Source organism: Lepidochelys kempii, chromosome 10, assembly GCF_965140285.1.
Source record: "Lepidochelys kempii isolate rLepKem1 chromosome 10, rLepKem1.hap1, whole genome shotgun sequence".
NCBI classification, from domain to species: Eukaryota; Metazoa; Chordata; order Testudines; family Cheloniidae; genus Lepidochelys; species Lepidochelys kempii.
This window is the reverse complement of record NC_136389.1, coordinates 7,615,258-7,636,662: the sequence shown is the minus strand read 5'-3', so window position 1 is coordinate 7,636,662 and position 21,405 is coordinate 7,615,258. Positions and strand designations below refer to the sequence as shown.

Sequence of the window (21,405 nt, the reverse complement as noted above, 5' to 3'; positions counted from 1 at the left end):
GGGCACTGCCCTTCCTAGTTCCATCCTGTAACATCTCGCTGGCAACTACAGCAGTTCCCAACATGGAAGGGTAAAAGTAATATATTTTTAGCTGTCGTCATGTGATTTAACAGGTGGAAGCAAGGATAGTCAACTGCCTATGACCAGCCATCTCTCCATGCACACCGTTTGAGAACAACTGCACTACTTCAGTTTGGTGAGAAGAACTTTAACATAAGAGAACCTCATTAAAATGAGAAGTCCTAGAAGAATGTGCTGTAATAGACTTTGGCCCCTCCCTGGATTACCTACAAGCGAAATATCCTTCAGTTAAGCCTTGTCCTAATTAAACCACACACTAGTTTAGAGAGAACAAGAAGATACCAACAACTTTACTCCTACTACACCAACAGGGGTTGATAACTTTCGGACGTTATTAGCATTTTTATCACCACTAACCAGCAGTGCCCAACAGCTTTGCATCATTTTGTAAAGTGTATTTTGTCTCCTAGCTATTCAGGGTTTACGCTTCCTCCCAGACAAGCAGTGCTTATGTTAACCAATCATAAAATGGGCTATTTTGGACTATGCGGTACAGCCATCAGGACCTTTGAAAAGAGGGTGAAGATCTGAGCTGTAATGATATCCCACAGCCCAAATTCAATAGTCCAGAAGAGCGACTGCTTTCAAATACTTTGACCAGTCAGATTAGTTCAAGACATGGTCCTTTGAACTGACAACCCTTCAGGCAGAGTAACATCTATGCTGGTGTGAGTGACAGGTGGCGGCAGTGCCCGAAGCAGGTATAAAATAAGAACAAGATCGCTCAGGATAACAACCCCTTGGCCACCAGCGGAATAGAGCCTCCATTGCCAAGGGCTTGTGTCTCACATCAACACTCACCACTGGTAATTCCAAAGTGAGCCAGCAACAAAGAAGGGATTAAAGATTCTGTTCTCAACAGTCTAAGTGGCAGCAAGCAGCTGGGCACACCTGGCCTGACTCACCCACAAACATTCATTCCCATTTCTCACTGGCTCAGAGTGAAAGTTTGCTGGGCTGGCCAGATGCCTCAGAATATATTGCAACCTCCCAGCATGTGAGAGAATCGAGAGGGGATCAACATGGGATGGGAAGATGCAACTCAGCTGATGGAGAAGGATGTGTGCTGCGTTGGCTCTTCCATGCTCCCTAGTGGTCAATACAGAGCCAGGTTGGGGGCTCTGAACTCCTTCAGCCATCACTAGACTTATAGTGACAACCATGAGTGTACAAAGTGCTAAAAGGGGTTTGGGGGTATATCTGGGAATTTCACTTGCTCTTTATTCAGCTCACATCCCTAGATGGGACTGGCCAAAGGAGTTAAAGGCATCCCCAATGTGAGCTCTCACTCTAGGTCACTAATATCTAGTTTGTTATAACTTCAGACAGATTGTGTTCTTTCTGAACAACTATATTAACTTTCATAGACAAGAATTAATCAGCGTTCATAGAAGGTTACCCACTCAGTTCTGCAGTGGCTCCTCCCAGAAAGCTAGACATCCAGGCAGACTGCAAGATTACAGAAGCATTCACCCACTGTGTTTTTGTGATGTTATTTATACTGAATACATTAAGTAGCAATTCTCTTTAGGAATGGTTACCAAGCAAGTATGTGTTCTTTTGATATTTATTTCAACATGGCCCTCACTGGCATCCACACTAAATGCAATGGACAATGCTACCTTTGGAATCATTGGTGGGATACCAAATGAAATGTTAAACTCAGACACAGATGCAGCATTGCGTGTCACGCTCCCAGCTTTGTGCTGGAGTGCTTGTTTCAGAGGGCAGTAATTCAGAGCAATGACGTACCCCTCCTGTGTTCTGTTTTCGAACGTCCAGAGCAGATGCCAGTCCTTTGACAGCCTGCGGATCCTCATACGTCACGCTGAAACAAAGGAACAAACAGAACTGATGCAAATCCAGCCACCCCCGAATGCCAGAACAAAATGCATTAAGCACTAATCTACTAGTCTGCCACTTGTTTTATTTGAGACTAGCATGGAGCATATAGAATCATAGAATATCAGGGTTGGAAGGGACCTCAGGAGGTCATCTAGTCCAACCCCCTGCTCAAAGCAGGGCCAATCCCCAACTAAATCATCCCAGCCAGGGCTTTGTCAAGCCTGACCTTAAAAACTTCTCAGGAAGGAGATTCCACCACCTCCCTAGGTAATGCATTCCAGTGTTTCACCACCCTCCTAGTGAAAAAGTTTTTCCTAATATCCAACCTAAACCTCCCCCACTGCAACTTGAGACCATTGCTTCTTCTTCTGTCATCTGCTACCACTGAGAATAGTCTAGATCCGTCCTCTTTGGAACCCCCTTTCAGGTAGTCGAAAGCAGCTATCAAATCCCCCCTCATTCTTCTCTTCCTCAGACTAAACAATCCCAGTTCCCTCAGCCTCTCCTCATAAGTCATGTGTTCCAGTCCCCTAATCATTTTTGTTGCCCTCCGCTGAACATTTTCCAATTTTTATCATTTTTATGAGTGCAGTAGGAGCCTCTCAGTACAGATAAAAAAAACATTCTCTGACCCGAGGTGATTACAAATAGATTTCAGATATGATGCGACATGGGATGTGTAAGAGACAGAGTAGGGAGCGGGCGAGGAGGCAGGACCGGCATCAAATATGATTACCAAGTTACTCACTGAAGGCTAGGACATAGCACAATGGAGCAAACAGGTTGTTGGGGGTTGGTTTGTTTGTTTTTTTTTTTTAGACAGAATGAGATTTAAATCATTAAGTTTCTTACAGTTATCATGGTAGAAGTGAGCCTTCAGGTGGCTTTGGAGGTCTGCTCAGAAAGGGCATTCCAAATGCAGAGGACAGTGCAGAAGAATGCATGAAGATGATAGGGAAGAAGCAGGCACATGGGGCTTGGAAGCTGTCATCAATGGTAGAGCGGGGGGCGCAAAAAGCTGGGACTGGATAGAGACCAGTTAAGTTTCTGTGAAGCCTTAAAAGGTGGTGACAAGAAACATGAACATGATGTGGTGAAGGGGGAGCCAGTGGAGGTAAGGGGAGATGTGACTTCATCAGATAACGGGGAGGGAAGAAGGTCCTACCAGTTATGGAGAAGGCCATGATGGAGGTGGCCACAGTAATCAACAAGTGGTATAAGGAAACAAAGATGCAGGAAAACATACTAGCTCGGTTCACCAGATCTGCTGCCTGTTTACTGGGTATTTAAAAAGATATGCAAAATTGCTATTGAAAAGGATCATAACCATAGTTATTTAGCTAAGGGAACACTACCATCACTTCTCCTTCATGCACAAGGGCTAGTAATCAGCTCTCTCAAGCAGATACCAACACCTACCTGTAAATTAGCCACTGGGTGGTGCTACATGCCTGACTTGGTGAAACACCTCTCCCTGGCATGCCTGCTTCTACCAGCCTGAGGACGGCGAGCCACAGTCTCTGCCTTAACAATGAGGAGTCCTTGTGGCACCTCTCTACCTTGCTTCTGCAGCAGAATAAGCTACAGCCAAGTCTCTAGGGAGTTGCTTCACTCTCTTTTAACAGCATAAGAGCTAATGAAGGTACAATAATCCTCCCTTCTGAAATGATGGATTTCAGTGTGCTCTTTGCTCCATTATTTCCCATATGATGGAGATGGAGTTGCAGGCTGAGAAGAGCAGTTTCACGTTTCATTTAGTACAACAGGCATAACGGAAACCCTGTAAGGGATCTGGATCTGGATCCCACTATGATGTGTTTACCCCAGGCTTAGCACCCCAGTGTGAATTCAGTCACCCTTAGTGCTAATTTAGCAACTCTAAATTAAAATGCTAAACTGATCAAATATATTTCTATTACTCCTGGAGCAGCATGGACATCTGTACTTATGGCTGCTTAAGCCCTCCTGCTCTCCAGGACCTCTGAGCTGTAGCTTCCTAGCTGTGATTTTCCAGGCCTGGTCTCTCCTGATGTGGATCTTTTTTTTGAGAAAACCAGGCAGAGAGAGAATGCAGCGGGTAGCTACCAGCTGAGAAAGGGAACGAAGGTGCACGGGATGCTGCCTAGCTGCATCTCTAAGGTGCCTGTCGCTGCAGGATATTGGTGCTGTTCCTCCTGCGGTACTTGGACTCGCTTCCAATCTCTGATACGACCTGTATCTCCTCAAATTTGAAACCAGGGAGGGCCTTATAGAAGGGTTACGTCAAACAAAAATACCTGACAGTCTCCTTCTAATGAGCCTCACATGAGAGAGATCAAAAGCTCTCAGAATAAGAGCATGGGTTCCTTTTTCATTAAAAAAAATCATTCCTATTCAGTGCTTGGGAAGGTGCAGCCCTCGGACGTCTTGTTTTCTACAGACTAGGTAGAGTGTGGGAGCTTCTTCATGCTGCCCAGCCAACATACCTTGATCTGGAGCAGCAGGAATCAGCCCTAAGGGTGAGATGGTAATTCAGTTCCCAGGCTCAGGTGATCACGATTGGTCATTACAGACCTGTGCAGGTTGAAGCCATGACCTATATGTGAAAGACTCTAAGGGCATGTCTACACTGCAATTAGACACCTGCAGCCGACCCAGGCCAGCTGAACTCGGCTCGCGGGGCTCAGGCTACGGGGACCACTTAATTGCAGTGCAGACGTTCTGGTTTGGCTGCAGCCCAAGCTCTGGGACCCTCCAACCTTGCAGGATCCTAGAGCCCGCACTCCTTGCTGACTGTAGATGTCTATGCTGCAAATAAATAGCACCGCAGCCCGAGCCCAAGGCAGGTAGCATGGGCCAGCCACGGGTTTTTAACTGCAGTATAGACTTACCCTAAGCCACTGCTAGTCTTCCAAAATTTACTCTCATATTCAGATACCTTCAGGGTTATTTAGGGGAAGGTTAATTCCCAGACCCACTGTGTAGAAAAAGAATTTAAGCAACTTCATTCCTAAGTTTCTAGGTGACTTGGAAATTCAGAGGTGAAACAAGATAGCACCTGAAATTACTGAACCAATCTACAGTGGACCTTCGCCTATAAAAACAACCTCTCCACCTACCAAATAATCCAATGAAATCCAGCAGGAGAAAATCTACGTTAAGTAAGGTCAGAGGATGAAAATCCATGTAATTTGAGCTATAAGATCACTTTGACCTGAAGAGGCCTCAAATTTTGTTCCCTAGGAACAAAGAGCATTTAAAACCAAATGCCAACTTACCTCTTCCGCTGATCAGCCAAGGAACTGCCTCTTGTCTGTGCAAACATGTCAAAGTCGTCTCGAGGGTTACAGTGTTGAAGGGAGCTGAGTGTTCCACTGACACTGTTTGTGCCCAAGTCTACAACAACAACAGAGAATAAGGGACCAATAGAATAGTGAACTGTGATCAAGTACCAGTCAGGAATACCTAGGATACACAAGAAATCAGCAGCAATATAGGATAGTTACAGTGAAAAGTAGATGAGAGCCATAATATTGCACTGAGTAGCCTGGATAGAGATTTCCCATCACTCAAGAACCATGATATAGACTATACCTCCTAAGTAGTATAAAGCTGCCTTCTCTCCTCCCAGCCCCCAGTTTTGTTGTTTTGACACAGATGACACAAAAGAAGAGGACAGCTATTTTGCGCAAGGATTCCAGTCTTCTCAGCTGTAGTTCTTAGTCCTTGTGCTTCTCCCCATTGTTAAACTGGCTGGGAATCCAATGCAGAGGTCAAAAGGAATGACCAGATCAAGAGCCCTTTCATCTATTGTAAAATACAAGATTTGTCCTTGGATAGAACCATTCATCCGAGGATTTCAATTAAAGTTTGTAAAAGTGCTTCTAAGTCTCAAATCCCTTTGGAGCAAGTAAATCAGTAATATCCTGACTTTACAGATAGGACAATGGAAGCACAGAGGTTAAGCGAATAACCCAAGGTTACACAGTGAATCGGTGACAGACTAAAGCCCATATCCATCTCCTTTTCCACTGTTCTAACTGCTGGACAATGCTTTTTACCCACAGCTCTTCTTAATGTCACCAGGCTGTTACCAGTAACTACTACCTCAAACAAAACACAGGCACTTGTTAACCCAGTGACCCAAATGCAGGCTCACCACGGAGTGGCTCGGGACAAGTCACATGCAGCTACTGTTCCATGCTGATCTGTCCTTTAAAAATTAGGTACTTACCAAGCCCTGCAAGTTGCGAGGAAAGTGAAGTTGGAGGTGCTGTGCTCCCCACCATTGGGCTCACAACAGCTGGGGAACCAGGGCCCAGATCTATTAAATTATCCTCCGTCACTTCACTCAGCACCTGTTGGGACAGTCAAGATGGTAGGTTATACTTCCTGCCGAGCAATTATAACAGAGACAAAATAAAATGAGAATGATGGATGCTTCCTAAAAAAGCCCTCTGTGGAAAGCTGTTGCAAATGGGAGTATTTTAATTAGGCTTTTAGACTATGAATGCAACACAAGTAGACAGAAAAGATATTTGTTTGGCTGGGTCACTGTCCAAAAAGCAGTATAGGCTCAACATCTGGCTTGCTTTTATGGTATTAGCTCATCCAACACAGCCTTGAAAAATCTCTCACTTCTCCCCTATCACCTCAGAATTAGTTAAGTTGCCTTCTGTTTCCTCATCCCCTTTAGCTTTGGAGCCGTGTAATGGTAAGAGCTGAGCCCCGCAAGGCCTCTATCTTTCACCTCATTTTGTACATTCAATACCAATCAGTCATGGAAACGTTCTTCACCATAGCCAGCGTTACAACGCAGACACTCAGCGTGTGTTTGGCAAAAGTCTCCTGAGTGCACCACGACTGTAGAAGGTGAACTGGATACTTACTCCATTACTGGCGCTTTGTGCCGAACGGCCTGATCGGTACCGTTCAAACCTGTTATAAAACAAAAGAGACTATCAAACCCACACATGCACTCGGAGCAAGTCAAGTTCAAGACAAGGCCAGGACATGTCCGTCGGGGTGAAGATAGCTTTTTGGGGCTTTTGGTGAGATCTCCCAGCTGCTCTGAAGGAAGAAAGAAAACTATTACAGAGTTAATAACCTGTCATTATGCAAGGCACTGCATTTAGCCGTATGGAGTGGAAATCTATCAACTGCATTGGTTAGTCTCTAAGGTGCCACAAGTACTCCTTTTCTTATTACAGAGGTTGTGTTCCGGGGCTCCAGCAGGGATGGTGTTGACTAATTGGCTCTTACAGCACATGGAGGCCAGTACATCCAGGGTCTGCAGCGTGAAGGAGGCTGCACAGCTTCCCTTCATAAACCGCCACTTGACAGGATTTTCTGAAGAAATGGGGTAGGAGAACTTGGAGCCAGAAGGGTAATGCCCCTGGCCAGAGAGTTGAGTACTCCCCCTCCCCAAGCATTTCCCACTTTGCAGAGCAGCACCCTAGCACAGCTCTGCCCAAGGAGCACGCTACAGTACATTCAGTGCTTCTGCAAACCTCATCTCTCTCAACATTTCATGGGTCTGTCCCCTTGTCTAAACACTCCCAGGCTCTCAGCAGCTGCTCAGGGCCAATGCCCAGGCAGACACTCCCTAAGCACAAAATAAACCACTTCAGCTAAAATAGATTGATTAGAGGAAAAACACTGGGCAGGGTCATTTGTTTCCACTAGCTGTATGTCTGTGGCCCAGACTCAGCCTTAACAGTCACTAAAAATGGATCTTCCCCACTCTCTAGGGTTGCCCTCATGCAGATCTAAGAACGTAAGAACAGCCATACTGGGTCAGATCCATGGTCCATCTAGCCCAGTATCCTGTCTTCTGGCAGTGGCCAATGCCACGTGCTTCAGAGAGAATGAACAGAGCAGATAATCAGGTGATCCATCCCGGTCATCCACTCCCAGCTTCTGGCAAACAGAAGCTAGGGACGCTCAGAGCATGGGGTTGCATCTCTAGCCACTCTGGCTAATAGCCACTGATGGACCCATTCTCCATGAATTTATCTAGTTCTTTTTTGAACCCTGTTATAGTTTTGGCCTTCACAGCATCTCCTGGCAATGAGTTCCATAGGTTGACTGTGCATTGTGTGAAGAAATACTTCCTTTTGTTTGTTTTAAACCTGCTGCCTATTCATTTCATTTGGTGACCCCTAGTTCGTGTGTTATGAGAAGGAGTAAATAACACTTCCTTATTTACTTTATCCACACTAGTCATGATTTTATAGACCTGATTTTATATTTTTCCAAGCTGAAAAAATCTCAGTCTTTTAAATATCTCCTCATATGGAAGCTGTTCCACACCCCTAACTGTTGTTGCCCTGCTCTGTACCTTTTCCCATTCTAAATATATCTTTTTTGAGATGAGGCAACCAGATCTGCATGCAGCATTCAAGGTGTGGGCGTACAGTGGATTTATATAGAGGCAATACGATATTTTCTGTCTTATCTCTTTCCTAATGGTTCCTAACATTCTGTTCACTTGTTTGACTGCTGCTGCACATTGAGTGGATGTTTTCAGAGAACTATCACAAGGACTCCAAGATCTCTTTCTTGACTGGTAACCACTAATTTAGACCCCATCATTTTATATGTATAGTTGGGATTATGTTTTCCAATGTGCATTGCTCTGCATCTGTCAACAATGAATTTCACCTGCCATTTTGTTGCCGTCACACAGTTTTGTGAAATCTCACTGTAACCCTTCTCAGTCTGCTTTGCACTTAACTATCTTGAGTAGCTTTGTATCATCTGCAAATTGTGCCACCTCACTGGTTTACCCCTTTTTCCAGATCATTTATGAATATATTGAATAGGACTAGTTCCAGTATTGACCCCTGGGGGACACCACTATTTACCTCTCTCCATTCTGAAAACTGACCATTTATTCCTTCTCTTTGTTTCCTATCTTTTAACCAGTTATCGATCCTTGAGAGGACATTCGATCTTATCCCATGAGTGCTTGCTTTGCTTCAGAGCCATCGGTGAAGGACCTTGTCAAAGGCTTTCTGAAAGTCTAAGTACGCTGTATCCACTGGATCACCCTTGTCCACGTTTGTTGACCCTCTCACAGAATTCTAATAGATTGGCGAGGCATGATTTCCCTTTACAAAAGCCATCTATCACCCTCTTTCCTTATGAAACACAACAAAATGTTTTGAAGTCAGCCTGTTTCTGAATAAAGATCAATTAGAAACTCCAACCCTCTCCACCCGGTACGAAAGTCAGGACCTGTGCACGTTCATTCAATACCATGGGCCTTCTGCCAGCAGGACAATGTCAGAGTGAACTGCGAAGATTTCTTAAACTAACAGTGGAATCTACATTGTCAATTAAGAGCAAATATAGAGGGAAGTTTAGGCCCAAATTTCTGTAAGTGTCTGTGGAGGCTGTGCATGCTCAGCTTTTCTGAAATATCAAGCCCCACTCTGCGTGCTCCCAAAAATGAAAGCATCCCCATTGTATTGAGAAATATGTGCTACTAAGATTTACAAGCCACTTTCTCTTGTGAACCAACAAGCTCCAAATTCAAGAAGTCAGTTCCTGCTTGCATCCACTGACTGCATTTTATGTCATCAGTGGCACCAGAAACCAACATCTGGAATTCTGAACTCTGAGTAATGGAGGTAAAGGAGGAAGAGGATAAACTGGTTTCTACATGCTTGAAATATTCAAACCTACGCAGTGACTCTGCAATTTATTTGCGTTTTTCAAACTTTTTTTTAACTGTGCAGCTGCCCTTTAGGTGTAAAACGCAATAATAAGCTTAACCCCATTCAGTGAGATTCGAGATGGAGAAAAATGTTTCAAGTTTCACCATTTTACGGGTAATCAGTCTCATTCTGAGCCTTAAGCAGAGACATTTACACTTCGCTACTTGTAAAATCCTGCTCACAGGTGTTGAATTGTCCCAATTCATAGCATGAGGAACAATTCTAGTTTGGAAATTGTGAAGAATCTGGTGCAAAAGACTAGGTGAAATGGATTGGGGATACGGATTTTTTGCATCAATGTGCAGTTTTTCTGTGACAGCACAAAATCACACAGCTAGAGTCTAATTTATTTTTAAAAAGCTTTTTTTATAAACAAGGCTTGTGTTATCAGTAGGGGAGACAAGCACCCTTTTTTAATAGGTTTGACTCCTGCACCAATCATTCAGGGAAGGATTAAACTTTCCCAAGAGTCCTACATTTAGTAGGATATGTAATGTAACAGCAATCAGTCTCTAATTTTAAAACACATTTCTGGTTTTGAATTTAAAAGGTAGGAGCCCAGCGTTTATTTGCAACTTTTACAACCCAGTGCTTTGAGAAGTCATAGCTACATTCAAATCAGTTCTCTTTTTTGCAATTCTAAAAGAAACCAAAACTCAGTGGCTATGAAAAAAATCTCAGCATCTTTTAAAACCAGAATCTGTAAGCCTTCTTGGGGACACGGATGAATTTAAGGCCAATCACAATGGAGAACATATGAATTCTTCATACCAGTTTCTTGGTCCAGTTCCTCCAATTTGCTTTGCATTTCATCTTATTGGTTGCTTAATAATTTGTCCTGCATTTCTGAGGAAACCCAAAATGTGGGAGTAAATAGGACTACTGGAAAAGGTGTCCCACCTCTCATATCTGAGGAAGACGTTATTTAAATCATCATTCACATGCAGCAGTTCCTCCGTGACTTCTTCATTGGATACTCGGGAGATAAGTTCCACAATTCTCTGTTGCATAGCTCTACAGGTTCGGTTCAGTTCCTAAGGAAATAAATTGTACACGCATGTATTACAATAACCAGTGAAGAACAAGTATATTTGCTTGGGCTCTGTTTTCAGCCACATGCATCACTGGCTCAGCATTCTCAATCAGATGAGAAGCACCAACACAATGTGGATTACGGAAGATTAAATGCCACCCAAGAGAACACACATTTCAGAAGGACCATGGCCTAAAACCTTGACGGCCTATTTATGATTCTGTGTCTAGTTCTTCTTTAATCATAAATACATGGCAAAGATTTTTAAAAAATTAAATACCTATGGATTATTTTCATAAATATTTTTGGGAGTAAGCATACGACAGCCAGGGCCTCCCAGAATGGACACACCCAGGTTTTCTGCCTAGCAGCACAAAGCACCAAAGGTATTGTCCTGTCGGGCTTAGGAGCATGGGAAAGTGATCACTGGTATTTGCCACTGGTTTGGCTAGACACAGTGAAAAAGAAACACCCCAGCAGCTGGGAAAGTGGAAGCACACAGCACAAAGCGTGACCATGTATTATGGAAACAAATACAAACTACACACATTGCAGAACTAAACGCTAAAACATTCTGGATAGTAGTACTACACAACACCAAATAGTAGAGTCTCACCGGGGTCAGCGTGTCCACTGATAAGATGTAACCCAGGGCACTGAATGATTAAGGAGAGAACCTTAAAGGCTAGACTGCATAGAGGTGTGCCCTGTAGATGAACCCATATCCCTTGAGGTGAAAGACAAGTTTGCCTTAGTTAAGTGATCTGCTTTCTCTGCCATCACCAATTAATGGGTATATTCTTTCACCTCTGGCAGTCTCAGAGGGCACAGGGTTGCAACTGTATGGACCAGAGGTTAAAACTGACATGTCAGGAGAGCTGCCTGATGCCACTGGCGAGACCCCAGTTTTACTCCAATGAGAATAAGCTTTTCAACCAAATCATGTTCCGCCTCTTCTCCCACCCCTCCCCAGAGAGGAAATTCAGCACTAAACAAGGATGACTTGTTGGTACATAACCTTTGGGATGAAAGCAAAACGTGTTTGTTTTCTTTGCTTGCTCTGACATTCTAAGCTCTGGATAAATTTCACTTCATGCAATCCAGCTGCCTTAACAGCTTGAGGAATATGTTCTCCAATGTCAGTTTTGATCCCAGTCACTTTAGAAGCAGATTGTGACATTTCAGAGGTTTGCTTGCTGCCATAGTGGATAGGGCTGACAGTCCCTATCTATTCTGTTCAGTCGTGGCTCTTAGGCAGGCTGTTTACATTTAATTGTGGAGGAAAATGTCAGGAACTATTTAAGAAGCACGACGATATAAAACCTCAAAGCAAGAAGTCCTTCACATATAAGTATCCAGCTCACACCTTTCCATCTTTAAAGTCAAAAATAGTCTCTCTCCTCGGTGACCCAGATTTAGGCTGCATCAGCTGGAGAGAACCAGTCTGAATAAAGAATCACTACTGTCACACTTCACTGTGTGATCATTTCTCTAACCTCAGAGCTAGACTGGCATTACACTGGGTCAGGATTTTCGTGCTTGTTTATAAATATAAACAAATGGTTCTGTGCTGTTTTGGTCTGCCACAGTGTCCTGGAAGCTGCTTTTGTTTTGATCAATCCAATCCAAATGGCTTAGTAGCTGAAAGGCTCCTTATCTATTGTAAAGTCTCCCATCAGCTGCCATGATGGCTTCGAGACAAGACACTGCTGCTGCATCGGAGAGACCAGGTTTTGGACCAATTTCGAACTCTGGTGCATCACAGAAAGCAATTCCCTGCTTTGCTCCCATTGTGCCACGTGGGGTGGGGGCACATCCTCCACTGGTCCAGTGATGAGACGATAGCCTACTTTGGAAGAGAAGGCAAGTAACGAACAGGGACAGAAGCTGGAAAGTCAGCTCATCACTTTCTCAGGGCAGAGACCTTATCTACTTCAGCATTCCTGTTGCCGAATGGCTACCTGCCTGCCCGCAACTGAGTGTACTGCCCCAGTAGCACCCTCAGCCATTGCTGGCTTGGGGAACAAGACATGAAGCCTGGGAGATGAACTTAGTCCCATTAAGGCTGGCTCATCTGGAATACTGCTGATTCAATGTATTCATAGATTTTAACGCCAGAAGGGCCATTATGATCATCTAGTCTGGACCTGCACAGCACAAGCCAGAGAACAAAGAACAGTATCCTACATCAAGCCCATAACTTCTGGCTGAGCTAGAGTACCTTTAAGAAAGGGATATCCAGTCTGGATATAAAGATTTCAAGTGACGAAGAATTGACAGTATCCCTTGGTAAAATTTAATCCATCCTGGAACAGAGAATAGGTTTGTGCTCTGTCAGGATTTGGGGTCTTTTTGCCATTATAAAGATGATCCTAAGTGTTTGCTGAAGTACGGATTGCATTGGCCTTCCTCCAATTTCAATTCTTTCTTCGGGTTCCATACCACGGCATTAGCGAAAGATTAAGGAACAAGCAAAGTTCACAGAACAGGACTGAAGTCGCCTTGAGGATTTCATCACATACCTCAATTGCACAACAGCATCCAAAAAGCATGACTATTGCCCAATTAAGGAGTCCAGACACAAGCACACTTCCAATACAGAACCAGACAAACCAAGGAACTGAAGTGGAGCGTAGGAAAAGGAAACCCCATCATGCCAGGCTCCAGGAACAGATTTGCTGGAAAACACACTTACCTGTAGCAACTCAAGATCCGATGAATCCTCCTGTCCAGGAACCATTTCTGTTAACATTTCAGACATCACGTTTGTGTTCCCACGAACAATATCCAGTTCACTACGCAGCCGAGCAATCTATTTTTGGGGAGGAGAGAAAGCAAGGACCATATTACCTTTCAGTGTTAAGCAGAACATTTTTAAGTACTGGCTCTGCAACTCCCCTGCTTCTGTGATTTGACTTGGGAACAGTAAATCTGATGCTTGTCATTGGAGATCACAGAGAGGCTACTACATCTCATCATAAAGAAGATAGATTACTCTAGATAAGTAACATTTCAGATCGGTGCTGAAGAAAGAAGCTATGAAGGACGTGGCAGAATTCGATTTTTGTTTTCTCTAATTTCAACAATTAATATTCAGTTTTATTTTTAAGACTTTTTTTTTATTTTTAACAATTTTAAGTTTTACAGTTGTTCGAAATTAAGGGGTGGTAGCGTTGGGATTAGGGCTCCACTGACAGCCGGGTTGCAGATGGCTCCCTGTGCTGCCGAAAGGCTGGTGACATTGAATCACAAGGCACAAGGTGTGGGAAAGGCTGTGGTCCTGGTTGGGCAGAGCAGACACTGCAAGCCAAAGCTACAAGGATGACAAGGAGTTCCTGGCTGTAGGGGAGACATTCCTGTTGCTGAATAGCTCCTGCCTGGGGATGGAGCCATTCAGCAGCAAGGCTGCCTCCGCAGTGGCAGAGGACAACTCCTCCTTGCCGTCTTGGCCAGGAGGTCTCTGCTCCTCCAGGCCAGGACAGCAGACTTCCCTGCACCTTGCACCTGCAGAGTCTGGGTTCATTGGCCCTGTGGCAGTGCAGGGAGCCCTCTGCAGCTGTGCTGTCAGGGCCCTGCTCCCTCACTCCCATGACAGCAGGACTGCAGAGAGCTCCCTGTGTTGCTGCAGGGCTGGGAACCCTCTCCCTGCAGGCGCACCAACTGTTACCAATTGATTTTTTTTCCTGTCGATTTCAGTGTCAGCTGAAATCGACGTTTACTGACCTTTGTGGATTGAAATCAAATCCTGCCAAGCTTAGTTATTCATCACCATGACAAAGCCAGCTGTGCTAACACTCAGATGGAAACATGGAAGTAAACAAGAAGAGCAGCTAAATTAAACAGAATTATGCTATAAAACATTACCCTCTTCTCTCAAAATGGATATGGATGAGGGGAAAAGGAGACATGACCTCTGGATCAGGGCGTTTCCTCTTTGGATTTGCATTCATTGCATCTCATAGGAAGGATGGGCCAATGGTTAGGGTGATAGCTTGGGACTTGAGAGCCCCAAATTCAGTTCCCAGTTCTGGCACAGACTCCCTCTGTGACCTTGTTCAAGTTATTTAGTCTCTCTGTGCCTCAGTTCCCCACTCATGAGTTGGGAACAGTAAGACATACCTACCACACAGGGGCTGGGAGGATGGATACATTAAAAGACTGAGATGCTCAGATACTACCGTAATCGATACTGTGTGTATCCAAGACAGATACAGCTGTAAGAAAATTGCAGCCCATCATTTTGTTGTGGAAACCACAACTTTTAATACCTTTTAAAACCTTTTACAGCTGCTGCAAATTTGAGTGATGCTACGATCCCATGAACCAGGTTGCAAAGCCACTCATCACTTTAGGCCTGCCCTTCCTTCCCGCCATGGCAGAAGGATGACTAGGCGTAATTTGAGCAAGTGGTGTCGCAACCGGTTGGACAGGGTCACACCACCACTCAAATTTGGCCCACTCCACCCACTGTCATGCTTGCCTTCGAGAACCAAGCAGGACACATGATGTCTCTTCTGTGCTGCTGCCCTGCTTTGGAAGGCAGGCTACATGCCTTGAACTGCAACTTTAACCAATTGTGGCCACAACTTTTGAACAACAAAAGTCACAATTTTCTTACAGCCTTAAAGGCAGATTGATTTCACAATCCACAACAGGAGAAATGGTCACTAGACAAAACCAGGTCTCGGTTGCAACTGAAACTTACCTTCAGAAAAATTAAAATAGATGACTATGATGACAGCTCAGTAGGCTGATTTACTGAGCTAAGAGCCTTACTCATCTATTTACTTGAAATAACCAGAATTTTATCCCAGTACCTGTTCAGAATTGGCAGTGATGGGACCAGTCACATTCAGAGGTGGGGCCTGAGGAGCTGAATATGTTGTTGGAGATGGGGATGAATAGGAACTCGTGCTCGTCTTTTGCTGGGACTGGGACACATGCATATTTGCTGCTGGATCTACTTCAGGAACACTCTGTTACATCAGAAAAAGAAAGGGTTCAAATGCTGAATGCTGACAGTGCTTGGTTTGCATCAACCCTAAGGCAATATGCCCAAGTACAGACCATAGCTCCACCTTCAGGAAAAGGTCAATTTTTGTTATGGAATACAAGCTGACATATCAGAGCATAAATGTGGAATAGCATTGACAAGCTATATTCATCTCTTCTATCCCAATCCATAACTTTTAGTTCCAGTTTTCCTCCACAAGAAAGGCAAGACAGAAAATAAAAACAAGGGTCAGAGAGTGAAAGAAATGTAGCCTAGAAATGAAGTCACATTTTACAAAATCATTTGCTACACACACATTGCAGGTAATTTATTTTGCTGTCACAACCTAAGTGCATTTCCTGTTTTTCTGTGTATTTAAATTTGCAGCTATATTACTGCATTGCCATATAGTTTCACAGTGAACAGTCTGAATATTTGTGATCAGCAAGTTTACTTTTCAACAGTAATAGCCGAGTCGAGTTTGTAAGCCTTGACTTTCCAAGGTACTGAGTACCTGCAGCTCACACAAAGTCAACGGGAGCTGTGGTTGCTTAGCACCTTTGAAAGTGGGGGACATCTACTGGTTTCTTGTGATGTCCCCCATGAATTGTGTAAAGCAAAATAAAAGTACACAAAATGCAGAACACTGGCTTGCGTGCTAAGCAACCTTTGAAAGTCAGGCCTTCTTTGTTCATCTGCACAAGATTCATTGAAGGCAGTTCCACCATATCATCAACAGAAACAATTGTCCTCTCTGGGGGAGAGATAATTAACTCAACAATAGATCCTGCCCGGGCTGGTCCTGAGCAGATTAGTTATGTTTGTGTGGCAGTTTGGTGATAGATCACAATATTCAGTACAGAACAAGTGTATAAAACTCCTTCAGATTCATTCTGTTCTTGAGCTGATGTTTGTCTCAAGGGGATGCCAGTAGTTTATCAGCCTGTCAACGCAGTTCCCTTATTCTTTTCCACTCCCTTTTACTATTACAAAGGCCATCCAGGTTTGAGAAAGTTTGGGGCAACTTTAATAAATCAACAGCTGAGGAAAAGAGCAGAAGTTAGAAGAATAGTATCCAATTACTCATATGGCCCTGGAAAATCCTTCACTGCAGCTTACCCTCTGTGGTGTGTGTATTGGAGACAAAGCATCAAGATCTGCCATAGGAAACTCTATCCCTTTCCTTTTGAGTTCTTCATAAATATGCACTACTCCAGTTAGATCAGGGCTACTTCGAAATGCATCTGCCCAAGCCTGGAAAACAACATACAGGATTATTCATAAGACTTCCATATGATCTGCAAGTTCCCTTCTATCACACGACTCAGAGCCAAACCAGAAACACATTCATGCATTTCAGGCTCAAAGGAGACTTTCAATATTAGAGCTGATCTGAAAGATTCTGGGTTTCTACCCAGATGGTCAAGCATCAAACAGAAAATAAATGGGGATTCACAGTGTATAGTAGTCCCACATAACAATTACATAGGCAGAAGTGGGTAATTCACTCATTTAGTTATATTTGGTGGTACGTTGATATCTGCCCTCATACTTAATTCTAGCCCTGCAATAGGCTTTGAGACAGAAGCAATTTAAGTAAAATTCCTAAGAAATGTAATAAAAGATGTTTCACAATAAAGGCAAAGGAAAATGTAAGTGCACACAAAGATCTCTTAGGTCATATTCCAAAAGACCATACTTTCATTAAAAGTTTGGTCCACTTGGCTTTTCACGTGAAAGAAGTCACATGGAAGGTAAAGTATTACTGTTAAATTAGAGAGCTATTCAAAGAAATGTTGGTAAGATTGGAATAAGTTCTCCACGAACGCTCACCATGTAATCATATTCTGAAAAAAATACTTTGACTATTTTCACCCAAAAAAAGTTTTCAGCCATCATTTCAATCAAGGATAAAACAGATTAAAAATAAGATTAAGTATTTTACTTACACTCTTACTCTGCTCATTTCTAGGAAATTGTATTTAGTACCCTATATACCTCGGGAAGAATCCATCATTTCTTGGGGGCTAACAGTTCTGCTTCCCAGTACTGTTACAGTAAATTAATTGCACTGATTGTTCAGAAGCAATAGGAGTTCCATCAATCCCATTTCAGCAGGAGAAACTATCTCCAACTGAGAAGAGCCATTCAGGTTTGAAAGGTCAGTTTCAAAGAAGCTTCCTTAATTACAACAGAAGCATCCTTGTTGCAGAAGTAACTAATCTTGTACTGTCCTGATGTTTGTAATTTACATGAGCAGCAGTTTAAACCCATTTCTATCGAATAGCACTTTCCACTCTGCCTTTCTATTAATAGAGTGAAACTGAAGTGGTCCCAGGTGAGCTCTGTTTAGCCACTGCACAGAATGACTCACGCTCTGAGTACCACCCCAGGGGCACCGCATTGCTGTACAGAGCTGTTACTATGGTTTGGTTCCCCAGGAGGAGAAACAATTGCACCCATGCTTCACTGGCCTACTCTTCTACCTGCTAATCTGGCCTCTCCTCTGAAACTCTCCACCTCTACAGAAAGGAGACACACTCATTTGTGCTGTTCTGGCTGTGTGGATCTCCCTCCCCATTGAATCATCTCCAGTCTTTAAATCTTGCCTTTTGATTTGATTTTTTTTTTTTTTTTTTTTTGCGGGGTCCAGCTTTCACCTGGACAGTGCCACGGCTGGGCAGAAGGAACTTCGGTTCACCCCACATCCAAATAGCTGAACCACTGAACTCCTATTTCCAAAAGTTGCAGCGTGGCATAGTGCAGGCCCTAACCCTGCTAGATTTGAACTTGTGAGCACCTGATCCAGGCGAGAGCCATATTCTATAAAAGCATTTCCAAAATACAGTTGTAATTGACACTATATGAACAAATTAAAAAAGTTGTGAAATCTGTTGGTTGACGAAAGAGGCCATACTACATGACCTTCTTGTTATGGTCAACTTAGTCAGTACAACATTATTTGTATTACTGTAGCACCTAGCTCACCTGGATGCTCTATTTCCAGCACTGACAGGGATAGTTAATGTAATACTGGTTGTACTATTAATGACACTGTAGAAAGCACTGAGAAGAACTCATCTGGAATATTGTGTACAGTTCTGGTCACACACGTTCAAGAAAAATGGATTCAAACTGTAACATCTTCAGAGAGGGGCTGGGAGGATGATTAGGGGGAACAGAAAGCCAATTTTATTAGTGGAGACTAAAACAGCTTGGCTTGTTTAGCCTTGCAAAATGAGGCTGACAAATACATCAGGGAGTAAACACCAGGGAGGGAGAAGAGCTATTTAAGCTAAAGAACAATGCTGGCACAAGAACAAATAAACCTGGCCATGAATAAAGTTAGGCTAGAAATTAGAAGAAGGTTTCCAACCATCAGAGGAGGGAGGCTCTGGAACAGCTTCCTAACAGCAGCAGGGGGCACAAACTACCTAACTAGTTTTAAGATGGAGACACAAAGCCACCATCCCGCAGCAATCCACACTCAGGAAAGACACCGGAGTATAACAGCGAGGGTTGCTTCAAGAGATGTTTGCACAGAACATTCCCATACTTCTATCTTATGCTGTTAGTCCTCACTTGTATAGGCATTAAAATTCCCTATTATTAAATCATAAGTCTACAGAAGAGGGGAAGTGTGGGCCATTAAAACGCTATAATAGAGTGGAGCTGGGAAGAGACAGCAACCCCTTGGATCACAGAACAAGAAGAGCAGAGTCTTAAAGCTGAGGAAAGCTGGATGAGATGCAGGATATTCCATGTTTGTGTGCCCCCATCAGGGAGCGGAGAAGTACTTCTGTAGTCCCTTTCTCTGAATTATCAGACAATCTAGAAAACAAAGTCACTCACCACCTCTGACAAAACAAAGACATTGTGAGAGGAGCCAACCGCAGGCAACTCTTCACAATTTCCATTCTGTTTATGCCAAAAGGCATTTTGGATTCGAAACCAATGAAGGCTTTTAACCCCACCGCACTAGATCTAGTCAGATATAAATATATGTAACTATACAGAGTAATGACTCTGGCTTCACGGTAATGTTGCAACCACTGTTCCACTCTTGTTCTATTAATGGGTGGAAACGACGTGGATCTGGGCATCAAGTTAGCCAGCATCCTAAAAAACCACTGTAGAAGCCTTAGTAAGGAAATAAACACACTTTGGTGTTAAGACGTTTCTATTAATAGCACATAATACAGATTATTGTACTGTGATCTCACCCATCGGCTTTCCCACCGAAGGGAGGGGACGTCTGAAGGTTCACTTGGACTAAGAGGAGTCTCTTTTAAACAGTTCTATTAAAGTTGCATTATTTATGGAAGAAGCAGTGGGTTGGAAGGGAGGGCGAAGGGGCTCCTGAAGCTCCTACGCAGTCCACTCCTAAGTCTTCCACCCAGTTTATTTCCTGTTTTAAAAAAATATATCTTATTTAGTAAGTGTTAGTGGCTTCATTTATGTTCCTGTATATGCTTTAAATACGTACCACCTGGTGTGCCCAAGAAACAACTGGAAATTCAGTAGACCATTTCCCTGCTCAAATTAAAAATATGTTTTGAAAACTGCATTATGTGCCTGTAAACCTATTCCCACCAAGAACCAACTCAGAACCTTTATATCGTTTTTAATATAGAGAGTTTTTAACTGTCTGGTGTTTGCAATAGCCTAGTAGAAGCTTGCAAATTAAGCTTCCTATGACTGTCAGGTTTCCTCCAGCACCAATGTTTCTTCATGCAATTCTAATGGGACATGAAATTAGCATGGCTTTGTTTACCCTTTTGTGCAGCATACAAGTAAGTCGCAGATGTGCACTTCTGACCTTTACCACTTTGGGCAAGGAGCTGACAGTTCAGGAAATGGTATGAGAGTAAACTGCTGCTGCAGAGCAAGCAGAGGAAATGAGATCTTTTGATGAATGTTACTTATAGAAGGACAAAGGGCTTATTAAAGGTGGAAAAGTAGTCCCATTTTCAGACAGGGAAATGGAGCAGAGAGAGATTAAGAGATTGATCTTGCACTATTTAAAAAAATAATCAACAGGAGTTTTCCCATTTATTTTACTGAGAGCAGAATGTGCTGCTAAAACAACTTATCTAACCTCATACAGTGAGTCAATTAGGGTTGGTAACAGAATGTAGGTCATCAACTTCTAGGTCGCCCGTCTAACCAGTAGATGTGCTGCCTTTAAAAAAAACCACTCATTACCAGAGTGATGACTTTAAAGAATCCTGTGTATTCAGAATTGAGAAGGCATTTTTTCCCTAGGTAAGTTCTGCCCCTAAACTTCATATATTAGTGTCTCCAATTTCATTGTGGGTTTGACATTATACATTTAACACTAACACCATGCTCAGCACTATACAGTGCTCAGAGAGACAGCCCCTATCTCAGAGATAGCATACAGAATTGAAGAGCTGACTTGCATACCTGAATCAGGGCTAGTACTTTATCCTGTACAATGGTGGGAGGATTGTTCTTGGGTGAGATGATTTTCACCAGAACACCATCTATGAAGTCTCGGTTTGCCACTAGGACATGGAAGCGATGACCACAGTTTTTCACGCAGGTCTCCAATACCTACACAAGAAACACAAAGAACTTCTGATGGAACAAAGCTTGATCACGTTCACAACAGGAAGAATCCTCCTGGTACAAAGTGTCAGCATTGGGGGGAAGAGGGGGGAAGGAGAGGGGAAGAGGAGGCTTAGTACCCTATTCTTGCTTCTTTCCCCTGCACACCATTCCCAGTATAC

The 21,405-nt window shown here is 43.4% G+C and overlaps 1 protein-coding gene across 6 annotated transcripts in view; it reads right to left on the bottom strand.

The window, feature by feature from the left end:
* TOM1L2 (target of myb1 like 2 membrane trafficking protein) overlaps positions 1-21,405 on the bottom strand; it is a 64,672-nt gene that overhangs the window by 16,928 nt on the left and 26,339 nt on the right. For 5 of the 6 annotated variants that reach the window (XM_073361828.2, XM_073361829.2, XM_073361830.2 and 2 more), the window contains 9 exons: positions 21,080-21,229; positions 16,772-16,906; positions 15,477-15,635; positions 13,355-13,471; positions 10,527-10,660; positions 6,795-6,843; positions 6,140-6,263; positions 5,184-5,301; positions 1,834-1,909 (listed from right to left, as the gene is read on the bottom strand). In XM_073361828.2, coding sequence (XP_073217929.1) covers positions 1,834-1,909; positions 5,184-5,301; positions 6,140-6,263; positions 6,795-6,843; positions 10,527-10,660; positions 13,355-13,471; positions 15,477-15,635; positions 16,772-16,906; positions 21,080-21,229 — 1,062 coding nt within the window. The remainder of the gene's footprint in view (positions 1-1,833; positions 1,910-5,183; positions 5,302-6,139; positions 6,264-6,794; positions 6,844-10,526; positions 10,661-13,354; positions 13,472-15,476; positions 15,636-16,771; positions 16,907-21,079; positions 21,230-21,405) is intronic. The other variant, XM_073361833.2, reaches the window with a different exon arrangement.